At 54.5% G+C, this 12,853-nt stretch overlaps 2 protein-coding genes across 2 annotated transcripts; both read left to right on the top strand.

Moving 5' to 3' along the window:
* Nucleotides 1-84: 84 nt before the first annotated feature.
* Nucleotides 85-5,456, top strand: CSUI_000894 (uncharacterized protein). The gene is made up of 6 exons (XM_068061101.1): nt 85-977; nt 1,493-1,639; nt 2,072-2,303; nt 2,516-2,573; nt 3,175-5,198; nt 5,368-5,456. Exon 5 carries the CDS (start codon nt 4,365-4,367, stop codon nt 4,926-4,928), a length of 564 nt encoding a protein of 187 aa, XP_067926917.1. The 5' UTR covers nt 85-977; nt 1,493-1,639; nt 2,072-2,303; nt 2,516-2,573; nt 3,175-4,364; the 3' UTR covers nt 4,929-5,198; nt 5,368-5,456.
* CSUI_000893 (uncharacterized protein) lies at nt 5,457-10,784 on the top strand. The gene is made up of 7 exons (XM_068061100.1): nt 5,457-6,201; nt 6,425-6,496; nt 6,810-6,927; nt 7,253-7,479; nt 7,933-7,981; nt 8,787-8,837; nt 9,285-10,784. The coding sequence occupies exons 1-7, from the start codon at nt 6,088-6,090 to the stop codon at nt 9,428-9,430; spliced, it is 777 nt and encodes a 258-aa protein (XP_067926916.1). The 5' UTR covers nt 5,457-6,087; the 3' UTR covers nt 9,431-10,784.
* Nucleotides 10,785-12,853: the final 2,069 nt, after the last annotated feature.

Below are 12,853 nucleotides of genomic sequence, written 5' to 3'. Positions count from 1 at the left end.
CCAGCCTCTCGTGCGGCTGCTGGCGCGTCGAGACCCAGCTTCTTGTTTGCTCTTTCTATGCCCCGATGAACCAGCATGTAAACTGTCCAACGGTGAAACTTTTCTCCCAAGAGGAGAGCTCCTGTATCTTGGATTAGGCTGTTTTTTTTTAGCTCATCTTTTTTTCAGGTAATTTGAGTCATACAGTTGTGCCGTGTCTGCATTGGTGTAGGTGCCCTTTTCCCGTTACGTTTGTCCTTCTCTGTGCTCTTACTGTTCATTCGGATACGGATGCTGGGGTCACAGCGGCCTCTGAGTCGTGATCTCATTCTTACAGAAAGCCTTCATTCTTTGTCCACTTTCACGGCCGCCACCCTCGTTTTTGCTCTCGTGTCCCTTCTTGTGGGTAGGAGGTTACTGTGGAAAGATTTTTGCTCTGTGTCCGCAAGTCTCTAAACTTCCATATCGTTCATACCCAGGCGGGCCGAACGCAGCCCGCTCCATCGCTCGTAGTCTCGTTGAAGTAGGAGGCACGGGTCTCTCCAGCAGATGCCTGTCAGATACCATTCTTGCTACCTGACTGGCTTACCACCACCACGTGAACCGAGAACTGGATACCCGACACCAGGTGTTGCTACGAGTGGGGCCGGCGATCTTCACGAGAAAACCACAATGAGATCAGTGTACACACACAAGCTCAAACGTGTGTCCGCGTAGACCAGCTGTGGGGTCCATATCTAACGAGCCGGGTATAGCTTTTGGGTCCTGTCCACTTCTGCAACAGTCACACCTCCTAGCGGAGCACCCCTTTTCGCCGGTCCTGTTCCTAGTAAAGAGACAGTGAGGTGGCATTACTGGACAAAAAGATGTCGCGCAAAAATAATCGGAAGCTCCATCGGGCGCGACACGAGGCGGCGATCAAGTGGGAGAAGGAAGAGGAGAAAAGGAGACAGGAGAGGCTGAAGCGGCGGCACGAACTCCGTCAGCTGACACAAGACGTGGGTCCTCAACAGGAGGGACGGGCTTTATGCTCCTTGAGGTGCATCAGCATCTAGCCAGGTTACAGCGCTTGGTGCAGAGTTTCACGCTACATGCGTTACAGCGACTTCGTACTTAGTACCCACCAGTAGCGTTTTTCTCTGCGTACCAGAACATCAGAGAAAGAGCTTGTTCACTCGCTCAGCCTACTTGCGCTGGTATGATGCTGTTCACACGTTTACATAGACATCGATGCCACACACTTTTCCAGACTTTTGTAGATGCCACTCATGCTTGTTCCGTTTTCTTGGGATAGGCTACCTCCCAGGTGCCGTCTATATGTAAACATCGGATCATGTCTGTTTGTAACATGTATCGGGAAAGCAAGGGGACACGGGATGGTCGAAACCAGCCCTTATTCCGTGTGGCCTTTCTTGGAAGCAGCCTAGTGGTGCAGTCTTAAGAAATCTCGTCTCTCCAGGTCCCCAGGTAACTGGGCTGGCTGGCTGTGCTTTGAAACTGCTGTCTCCTGCAGCTTGAAAAACTCAGCTCAACTACTGTCGACGTGTTCGAAACCGCGGCCAAACGTGGACGAGCTTCTCCCTCCACCACAGTCGAAGAAAGTGCCACCAGCTCCGAAACAGAGGACAGGGACATGGATGGTCTCACCGGAAAAGGAAAGGTAATTTCTCATCTCTCTACATTCCAAGGGCTAATCTACCTGTTTCGTGATACTGGTTTTTGTTGTCTATGTCTTTTTCGTTGCGAAGCCGTGAAGACTAGATGACGCCTCGAGCAGCCCTTTACGTTGTGCGCTGAAGGATTCCCCGGCTCCGGCACGGCTTAGTTTTGCTTCACGTACTCATGTGGATTCGGCGATACCGATCATACTGCGAACCGGGACGGCTCCCTTGCACACTCGTCTCGTGTGCACAGCACGGGCCTTGGAGACGGCGAGTTCGGGCCATACGTAGTTTCCGTCTGGTCTCGCTGCTTCTCATTTGGGTCTTCAGAACTTTTACGTTGCAGGAATGCTCTCGGAAAACGCCTTCTATCAAAGCGGGGCGCGGGTAGCAACCGACCGTTTTGTTGTGTTTTTCTGCGCTGTTTCTAGGGGAAAGAAGCAAGCACGCGGCTCAACGGCACCAAGGTGCGCAAGATTATCTGCAAGGATGCGCGGTTGAAGAAGAGGGTCACCGCAAGTCTTCCGCAGAGGAAAGCCAACTCGTCTACAGACGGGGATGACACGAGGCGACCCGTGGCGCTTGTCAGAGGCAACCGAGAGGGTGTCAAAGAGATCAAGCGCTCTAGGGACAAGAAGATTCTCCGGAGGATGATGAAAAGAAGTAGGTATAGGAAAGCCATGAGGTGGCCGTGTGTCTGTGTGTCGCTGCCACGTTGATAGTTCCCCAGGCCGAGAAACAGCAGCATTGTCATTTGTCACCGCAGCTGTAGATTCAAAAAGTCATTCAGGCGTAGCGAGGGTCGTGGTTATCGTCTTGTACAGTTGGTGCTGGCGACATGACGCCGGGGGAAGTGTCTGTCGTTCTGTTTTCAGAAAGGGTTGCTACAGTGACGAGGCGGTAGAGATCGTTGGATCAGAACATCCACTGCTGGTGAGTTTGGTGTTCGTCTCATGAGTACTTTTTCAGTCTGCTCGTTCGTGACAGCCAGTTGCATCTCCGCTGTTCAACGGTTTCTGGAAGAGAACTCTTCTTTAGCCTACAGCCGTTCCTCTACTACCAGTGAGCCGCACGGGGATCCGCGGTTTTCTTTCAGTGGCAGAGCCACTTGTGCACTCCATTCGAGCTCGCACGAATACGGGCGGTTTCCTCCTTCTCCGACGTTAGAATCAATTCTCTTGTGTTGGGCTGGCAAAAGAACCCTGTTTTTGGAAACCGGAGAAGTACGTTTGTCTGGGGAGGCCGCGGCCGTGAAAGGCAGGCCAAGCGCTGTAGAACAGACTCGCAGCGTCTCTCCTAGCTGTGGGGTCTCGATAAAGGCCTTGCAGCGTGAGGGTATCAATGAAGCCTGCCAAAAGAAAATGAGGCGAGCCCACGTTGGGAGCCCGTCCAAGAATGCTGTGCTCTGTCCTCGGCGCTTCCTAACAAATGACATTGCGACGCGACCAGCGTCACGGCGTTTTGTTTGCGGGGCAAAGAGGGCGAGGCAGTCTACATGAGGTTCCCGCTGCTCTTTCTTGTCGCCCGACTACAGGAGCACAGCTCATCGAGGGCGAGTCTCCAAAAGATCAGGATTGCAAGTCACCCTCAGTGCCAAACGCACCAACCAAGTGAGTGTTTAACAGTGGAGTGGAACGGCATGCACGCTGATTGCCACCGCAGGCTTCGAAGCTCGGGAGCTACAACGCAGTGCAGGGCTTCAAGTTGCGCTGCATTGCCGCTTAACGCTTACTGGCGAGTTGAAATTGTGTGAAGATTGACTAGTTAGTGACCCTACATGTCCGCACCACACGCGTAGAAAAAGAACCGATCAGCACCTCCGTGCAACGTTGACGTTTGCAATTGTTTAGCTGAAAAGTAGAAAAATAGGAGCGGTCTTTCATGGAATCCCAAAAGTTCACACGGGATTTCCTGATGGGATACGGGATTCAACTGTGTAACGTGAAGTCCGGCAGTAGGCGCACTATTCAACTGTGTAACGTGAAGTCCGGCTGTAGGCGCACTAAGGGCAGGGTGTAACGGAGGTCCGGTCAAGCACACTTGGAGGTTCTCCTGACATACCACCACACCACTATGACGGCAAAGCGCAGGGGACGGTCAACAGATGTTTGGATGTGGCGTGATGACGCTCTTCCCGTGATCAACAACGAAGTACCTGTTGGTTCACTTCTGCAACGAGATTCGCACGCACCTAGGTCGCCAGCATTTCAGATATCCAGGCGTCTTATCCGAGACAGAGCGGGAACCACAGAAAAGGTGCATCCATCCAAGCAAATACACGAAGGTCTCAACAATGGTTCAGTTGGGCGTGTCTCCGGGCCAGCCGACCCCCCGCCTCTAGATCGGACTGGCCTATGTGCGTGGTCCTAACTCGAGACGGGGAGACATCGCAAAAAGTCGCCTGTAGGCAGGCGCCGAGCGCTATACTTGCGCTCTTGGGCGGGTGCATGCTGTTAGTTCCATACAGGCTGTGCAGTGTGACGGGGAAACAGCGCGGCTCCGTAAGGAGACGCTAGTTTAGCGGCCGGCGCGGAACTCCGGGCATCTCATCTGGGAAGTGTTCCTGCTCAGTCCCTGCACAGACGAGGGCGCTCAGACCCCACTCACGCACAGTTCGATCTGTAGACACACGCACGATCTCTTCGCGTGGCGTGAACGTACCAGGGTGCGAGATGCAGCAGCGATGAGGCAGAGCCGCAGCGCAGGCATTACACTCGTACACGCATGGCCGGTTGGCGCAGCGTACATACGGCACGGGGCGGCACGCATCGGAGGTCGCGTAGAGCCGCAGCGCGGGCATCACAGCTAGGGGTGACACTACAGGCAATGAAACACATGCTTCCCTTCAGTTCCTTTGTTCGTTACCCCGCGAACGGAGTTGCCATTTCGTGCAGGGCAGGAGCCCTCGTGTACGTGTCAGCTGCGTGCCTGCCCGACGTTCACAACAACGGGGTTCGTAGGTTGGTTTCAAAAACTCACGACCGGCGCAGTCGGATGGTTCCCAACCCTTGTTCTGGAGTTGGTGGTCGGCAAAGGCGGCCTACGCATGCCACTGGAGGTCTTCGAAGGCGGCACGATGCAGCTGCGTACTCTCATCTTCAAAGAGTTTTTACCTGTGACCTGTCCACTTCCCTGCCAGGACGCCCCGCTCCATCTTGTCAGTGGCCAGTCCGGTTTTCTAGGGGTTCCTTCTCGAACAGCAGGTGTCAACGGTTCTTCTATCGAGTCTCCATGCCAGTGTTCTGTCCATTTGTCCTTCTTTTAACTCCTGGTGTTCGGTTCCCCTAAAAAACATCCAAAGAACCTGCGGACGCTGGGGCCGCAAGTTCGCCGTAACTAAGGCACACGGTTTCCGGCCTTCTCTGTGAAATCGATTGCAAGCCCGGCATGCTCAGCAAGTGAATGCGAAAGAGCACAAACACGGCACAATGGACAATACCCAGGAACGTTCTACACCTCATTGTCTCCCGCATCGCCACGATGGCTTTCTGGACTCGAGGAGGCACTCTGCAGTTCAGCGGAAAAACCCGGTCAACTCAGAAACACTGCGGCTGAGTGGTAGGGCGCGAACCTCTTGTCCTCGGCAGAAACTGACAAGCTTCGCACTCTTTTTTAGAGCCAGTGGGACGCTTGTTGTTCAGCTACTGAACCAGAGCACAGAAGTACAGAGCAGCTGTGCTTGTCGATCCCCGTCTTCTACGTCCTGCGGCACATGTCTTCTTTGCAGTGCCAACAACGGAACAAATCCTTAACGACGGTAGCTTGGCAGCAGTCGTCGTGTACCTGATAGAGCAGATTTTGTTCTTAAGGGGGCACACTGCGACGCCGGTACGCCAGATGCAAGAGAAGGTAAAGCTCAGGAGTGATTGTGAGCAACCATGTCAGCGGTGCTGTGCAGTGCGGGCTCCGCCAGCTGAAGAGACGCCCGAGGCCCGGGATATGTTCATAGAAACGCCTCCTGTGGGTTCTTCTTCGCTTTTTAGTTACTACGCGTCCTAGGTCAGTTAGGCGGCGCAGGAGCGTGTGAACGGCACTGTTATTTGCTCAAGTAGGAGGAACGTGTATACTTCCGAGAGCATCGTGATACAACGTCGTGCCAAAGAGATGAGATCTTGCCAACTCTTGTGTCACACGTCCCGTTCCGCACGGTAGCTACAGAAGAGAGGCCATGTTTCTAGTGTTGTTCTCAAGAGGCGCCCCTCTGGCGGGTTCACAGAGTCACTTAACCACGTGAGCCGACCCTGGACGACGAATCCCATGAACCAGGGTACGTACGGTAGTTCGTTAACGTGGGCACTACAAGCGGCAGAAGGCACTACAGTGGCCGGCTGTCCGGGGCGTCACTGAGTGCAGGGATGGTACGCGCAGACAGCCCGTGGTTGACACTTCGCACGTGCTTGTTCGTTTGGCTTTGAAGGGTGAAGTGAGAAGAAACACGCCTGTCGGCATGCGGCAGGGGGAGGAGCCTTCGAAGCAATGCGAGGCTTTCCAGAAGCCGGGGGCCCACCAGGCACCCAAACCCCTGCGCGGAGCCACGCTCAGGGTCACAGGCCGAGTGAAGGTAAGTGACCGTTGCCTTCGTTGGCTTTGACAACGTCACCAACAAGGGCACTGCCCTGCTGCCCTACCAGCTGGCAAGCACTTCGAATCTGACCATTCTGAGAATGTGCACGACTGCTTCCAGGGGCGCCACTGTGGACAGGGGAAGATCCCTGAGAGGCGCAGCTTGGCACCTGTCAGCCGTATGAGCTCTATGAGCTTACGATGCTCATTCATGTTTGCAGGCATTAGCAGAGATAATGGGCCTTCTTAAATCCTTGCAGGCAATTCTTTTGACGGGTCGTGTTCCTGAAGTGGTAAGATTCGCGCGAGACCGTGCAACCACCTCTTCTCAGGCCTGCCGTGCGGCCACTCCAAATCTTGCCTACTCTCTGATGAGGCCACTAGCTGTCACTTCAGAGACCTGGGGAGGTTTAAGGAGATGTCGCTGTGAGTCTCGTCGATTACCACATACGGAGTGTTGCGCCCGACACAAAGCAGCTTTGTCAAGCCTTTTGCCTCAAATAGCGGGTTCTCAAACTCGGTTTCCTCCCTCTGTATCGCATTTGGCAATCGGAATTTAGTAAGATGCCGCGAGTTCTTCCTTTCCTGTTACTTCTCTTTTTGCAGTACCTGTTGTTCGGGCACTCCGCAGCGCGTCCCCGAGAGGCATTCCTTCTTTCCCTGCCAACTAAGGAATTTCCCACGCTGGCGACGAGTCGACGAAGCCCAGTTCGATCACCACACGGTAACGGCCTCGTCCAGTGTTTCACGGGCTTCGTGCTTTTCACGCTTGCGAAGCGCCGAACGTTTGGCAGCAGCGGTGTGTTGCCGCTTTCTTTTATCTGTTTTCCCGTTGCACATACGTGGAGCGGGCACGCTCTACGCCAGTCGCTATTCCGGTTGTTCGCTGTACAGATCAAGTGTGCCTGGTTGTCGTCTCACTTGGACGTGCCTGCGGCCTAGAGTCGTCAGGCGGTGAACAGATCCTGTGGACGTTCACCTGTACACGGAGTGACAACTGCCTGCTCTCGTTGTAGAGCCGTGCGTGACGCTGCTGTATCCATTGCCAGAATGCCCAAGTGTTGCCTCGCCTACAAGGCACCCAAGTAGAATTTGTCCTGCACACCGTACCAGCGAAGAGGAGAGGACAGCTGCGGTCCATCCGCCCCCTCGCCATGCGAAGCAATCGCTCGCTGCGGTCGCTTACCTTCAAAATTCTCCAAGCGAGCCTCACCCAGGGTTACCAGCGCAAGAACCAAAGTTGCTAGACTGCGATGCAGAAATAAGGAGAAGTGTGGTGAGGAGCAGTGACAGCTCTCTCTTGTCGCGTCGAGGATTTGGTCACAAGCTTCCAGTCGTCAGGGTCTCCCCATGCATGAATCCCTTGACCCATCGAATCATGCGACGCTCTTTGCTGCCTGCTGTCCTTGAACCTTCAAAGTCTGCTTTGCAAAACGAAGCTCCACCCCAGTGAATCAGCTGGAGAGTTGGTTCTGAGTTGACGATGATGGCAGAAACGGTGCCGCCAGCGTCTAACTGACCCCCGCAACTTTTTTCGGGGCAGAGCGCAAATCTTCTTGGAGCTGGCTCTGATTGTCGCCAGGTTTATTGGACAGTTGGAAGGTGAAGACGCTATTTATGCAGCTAGTTCAGGGGCTTAATGGCCTCCCGGCACTCCCTCACTTCCGGTTGTCTAATCCTCTTACGCTTCATAGCCGGCAGGGCCTGCGTTGTGTCAGCTCCCGCTCAGGTGGTGCAGCTTCTTCGGATGTCAAGCTGGTTTCTCGGCACACGCAAAGGTACGAATCTGCTCACGCCCTTAGCCGTCGACTCGACACTGACGGTCGTGCACCGAAAGTGCCGCCTCATGCGCCCGAACAAAGTGCAGTACGACTGTTCACGAGGAAACAGGATCATAGACAGGGGTCGTTTCGGGGGGTGGTAAACCAGCGCTTCCGGATATTGTCTTTGCCGACATTTCCAATCTGCAGTTCCTGGTTCCGTCGTCCTATTCATCGTCGCGAAAATCATGAAGTCAGGAGATAACTGTAGTCCGTCGACATTGTCAGATGCGGCAGCTTCTGTCGACATCAGCGCCGTACCGGTAAGGCGGTACTCCAGTGGTCACGTGCAGTCATGGGAGAAATGGCTTGTACTCAAACAATGGACACAAGTTGTCGGTCGTGCTTGTCTTTCCAGTATGCATTTTTTGTACTATGTTACTGCGCCAGTGCCAATGCGGACTGATATGTGCAGAAGGCTGGTAGTTAAATCGGGGCGGTACGGGTTTTTTGCTGAGCTATACGCCGCCTCGTACTTTGGTGTAGGCGGGAAAATGTTGCACAGGAGCCGCAAACAGGGAATGTAGTCATAACTCAGAAAAAATGAATACTGCGCATTGCTTTCCGTCTGCATGCTGGAATCTGCCGGAGCGTTGCTTAAGTAAGGAGGGTCCGGTAGTTTGTCTGCGCGTGTGTGTGAGCGGTCCGACAGATCCCGAAGCCAGAGCACCACGAGGCGTGTCCAGCAGAAAGCAGCATATCTATACTGCCTTGTAGCCGAGGCACAGACATGTGTCTTGGTCTCAGTGTGTGCACTGCGCAGAAACGGGGCCCTTTTCGCTTGACGCGGAACCTGCAGTGGCGGCTGCCAGAGGTGGGCGGAGAACCCGCTGTGCTGAAGCACCCGGGCCCCATAAACTACCTGAACACCTTCTTCTATTATACTGATGCCGTGAAATGCCGCTACCTCCGCCTTGCAGAGGAGCCCAGTACCGCACGCACATTCAGCGTTTCTCCACGGGATCTGCCCAGCAATCACAAAGCTGCCTGGATAACCACGCGGCTTGTGCCGGCTAGCAGCGGGACCAAGTACTCAGAGGTTTGAGCGGTAGAAACAGAAATTACTCCGGCCGCATTAGTGTGAACGTTTCGCCTGCAAGCTACATACTGGCCTGCTCACAACTGTCCGTCTTGGCTGCGCCCCGTTTTGTTAGTGTGTACTGCTTCCGCCTGATTACTGTTTCGTCTGGCCGAAATAGCACCACCTAAAACCTGCCTTGTGAACGCAGCTTGCGTGTGCCATCTCCGCCTCTTCGAACAGAGCACTCGACGCATTTATGTTTCGCCCAAGACGGGTGTTCACCCAGACTCCTTGACCAAGCACCGGCAACCTTGCTGTCCTACGTGGACCGTCGTTGGTCGCGCTCGACTCAAAGGCCTCAGCTCATTTTGATACCCGGATACTAAACTAAACTGACCGAGCCACCGGGAAACTCACAGTCCTTCAGCGTCGCGACACTTGCGGACGTACTCCCAACGCCAGACGAACAAACAGCAGACCAACAGATTGACGGCGGCCTCGCCACTGTGTCTGCTCCCCAGTGTGTCTACCGGCGTCCGTATAGCGCAGCAACTTGCAAGACGTGGTCTCGGGTGTTTGGACGGAGATCGCGCCGACACACCCCGACCGCGCATAGCAGCTTCGCGATAGCTCACGATTTCCAGCCACGGGAGCTCCCCTGTGCCGGTTGAAGAAGCTGTAAGCGACTGTCGACCGCGTAGGCACTATAATGTACTGTTTTGTCTCAAGGACTGTCAATTTGGCTTGACTCTGCCGTCCGTAACAGCTTGGACCAGTCCCTGCAATTGACATCCCGTGTCGCTGCCTGTAGAGAGTGTTTCTTTGGCTTTCCCCACCAGGTTTCAGTGAGACGAGCTTCCCGTCAGCCGACTGGCAATCAGAACTACAACGCGCTGGCGCCTGGAGCTCGCCTCCGCTGTATTGGACTGCGTGCGTCACTATCGCGTCAGCCACTGCATACTTTCCTGCATACTTGTCATGCCCCTGTCTCTACAGTTCGCGGCCCCAGGGTGCCCCAGAGCATTTTTGTGGACATGGCGTTACACAGCGTGAATTCCTGCATCCGCACCGACGGTGGCGGGGAACCCCTTCACTGGCGGTGTTAGGGGATGACGGAGCACACTATACAATGGCAGCCTTACCTCTCCAAAAGATCACTTGCTTCGATCCAGGTGTACCAGCCCTCTTTGGTTAACTCCCCTGGATGACAAATAAAGCAGGTGTCATCAGAGTACAGAGTTCGCGGTTTCCGACTGAAAGCGAGACCCTCCGTTTGTCGAGTTGTGAGGTTGTAGCTGCACTTTGTGATTTGCTGCCACTTTTTGCTGCGCAAAGACGAGCCTAGCCACTTTTGCAGGGCGGACAACTTCGTGCTTTGCCTCCCCGGCAGGGCCGAGTATGGCCGGCGCAAGCCTCTGCCCCCATTGGGTTGTCACCGATGTCTCTGCGTCTGCTGGTACCGCAAGAAATTTGTTCTAGACCCCGTTGCCCGCGATATTCAGTATCCTTTACACGGATGCCAGCTTGGACTTGGGGCACAAGTGAAACCGATAGCCGGGCTGCAATTCCTGGAAGGCAGTTCGCGCGCCGTGCGTGGGCGGAACTAATGGTGACTAGACTCGCAGTAACGAGTTTCGGCTGTACTCAGTTCGGAGCAAGTTCTTTTGGTGCACATACCTTCTGATACGTCGGAGGAGTTCTCGTGGCTCGGTCTGCAGGCGTTAGCGCACAGAGCCAAGGATGTGCGACAGACTCCAGCCGCCTCTGCCTGGCTGCCGCAGCGGCCTCGATTGGCTACTGCCGCTCGGCCAGTCTGGTTTGCGGCGGAGAGCATGGCGCCCCGTTACAACTCCGAGAGAGGAGACTGACGACACAAAGCTCCACTTGAACAAGGAGTTTGGAGCTTGGCAGTGGACACAAAGAGAGGCTGGCCTCCACTCACAAGCGCCCCTGGTTGGGCCTACGAGGCAGAAGCAAGGTTGCCGAACTCACTCGTTGACAGTGATTGACCCTTCCGCCGCTTCGATCCATGCCCTGTTGTAATCTCGAAATTTCACTCTTTTGATCTCCTCCTCGGGATCACCTCCGAACATCTTTCATTTGGTCAGGACCAGGCACAGACAACTTAGCCTTAACTGCATACCTCTACCGAAGACGGATCGGACGGCGCGGCGTTTGATGAGACTAGGCTGACCGCAACGACTATGGCCGCTCTGAGGTACCCGCACCTGTTTAGCGGTGGCAGACAGTCAGTCTTTGAGTGGGAGCCCGGGAGTGTGCAGCTTCAAAGTTATGCTGCCGCAGCTAGACTCTTATAACCCTGGTCCTCGTGTCTCGTTCGAGGGATGCTGCTCGGTGGTGTCTTCGGGATGCTACACACCACCGCTCACCCGTTGAGTTAGTCTATCTGGATGAGAGTTTTCTGTGCGCTCTCTTCAAGAAGACCCCCACAAGTTTCAGCAACCAAGGCCAGCCAGTCGCCTCCGCCTTACCACTAGAAGACTAAGTATCGTACTTGCCTGCAACAAAGGCACTCCAGAAAACATGTACGAACACCTCTACTATCCGAAACATGGGGACTGAATAAAAGATATAGCAACCCTGGCATGACAATAGTGTCTCTGGTTACCCCGGAGGTTAAAAACTCGTACCTCGTTGACTATGACTGGACTCCGTTGTCGATACAGTCTGATTGCAGTCGAAGAGATTCGCGACTGCGCGAGAACAACCTCTCTGCAAGGAGAAAAGGTGAAGCAGCATTTCGATCGTCTTCGGAAACCCGAGATGCAAACCCGACTTCACGTGTGGACTCACTTAAATCCAGCGCTACAGGAATACAATACCAGTAGACGGCCGACGGCGCTCGTCGGCACCGTGCGTGACCACACTTCTTGGTGACGAACCTCGTGTCCTCATTCAAAAGAAGCCTTTGAAAGCATTGTAGAAGAGCAATGTTGACAAACCCACTGTCCCGCTTCTCGTTGAAGAGATCATGCAGCAAGGGTACAACCTGGGAACCGGCTAGCAACGGACCACATTGTTGGTCTTTCAGGAGGCCAGCAACCACGTTGGCGCAGGAGATAATCGCTTCGTCGCCTCTTGTGCCAGAAGCCAGCAGCCTGGAACATGGCCGACAGACAGTGTCCAGCCTATCAGCAGTCTTGTTTCCTCTGCTTTCGTAGCTGACCAAGTGAGGGAGGGCAATCGGCGCTTTCTGATTCACAGTCGCGACCATTTAACGGTCAGTCGAAGTTCTCCAGGCTAGCGGCTGACCTGTGTAGGAGGGCGAGGAGACCTGCTCGACAAAGAAAGGCCCAAGGCAAGTCGTCTTCCTCTGTCAGGCTGCTAAATGTTTCGAGAACTGCCAGGACAACTTCCTCGTTCTCTACATGCTCTTCAGCTGTTTTCAGTAAGAGTCCTCTCCAGTTCTCCAGGCTGTATTCACGCATACCAACACATGCGGGGTTACCCGCAGGATCCCTAGTATATGGTAGTGTATCCTTGCCGTAAACAGAGAACAGGTTTGAAAGGCTGGTTCGCCGCTACAAGCTGGGGACGGATACCTCAGTCGGAGTCGAGCAGACGACAGGGATAGGAGGATACCCGATCGAGGAAGGGCGCTGTCGAACCGAAGGAAGGACACGCGCCCCGCGGCTTTGTAGAGCCGTGCAGAAACTGACTCGTTACCACTCCTTAGGGGAAACCTTGACTTAGGCAGTAATCCCTTTCCGAAGAATGATTCTCGACATAATCCTGATTGCGCCGCGCTGTTGCAACGGAGCCCGCTTTCCTACGTCACGAAAGCCTCC

The sequence above is a fragment of the Cystoisospora suis genome (genome assembly GCF_002600585.1).
Source record: "Cystoisospora suis strain Wien I chromosome Unknown contig_356, whole genome shotgun sequence".
NCBI classification, from domain to species: Eukaryota; Apicomplexa; class Conoidasida; order Eucoccidiorida; family Sarcocystidae; genus Cystoisospora; species Cystoisospora suis.
The sequence above is the reverse complement of the archived record's forward strand: the minus strand, read 5'-3'. Positions and strand labels throughout refer to the sequence as shown.

What these genes read in the sequence shown, in the direction of transcription:
- CSUI_000893 (XM_068061100.1), top strand. Translation starts at nt 6,088, where the DNA reads ATGCGGCAGGGGGAGGAGCCTTCGAAGCAATGCGAGGCTTTCCAGAAG. An exon ending in GGGTCACAGGCCGAGTGAAG is followed by an intron (nt 6,202 to 6,424) that starts GTAAGTGACCGT and finishes TCATGTTTGCAG; the next exon opens with GCATTAGCAGAGATAATGGG. An exon ending in CGGGTCGTGTTCCTGAAGTG is followed by an intron (nt 6,497 to 6,809) that starts GTAAGATTCGCG and finishes CTCTTTTTGCAG; the next exon opens with TACCTGTTGTTCGGGCACTC.
- CSUI_000894 (XM_068061101.1), top strand. Translation starts at nt 4,365, where the DNA reads ATGGCCGGTTGGCGCAGCGTACATACGGCACGGGGCGGCACGCATCGG.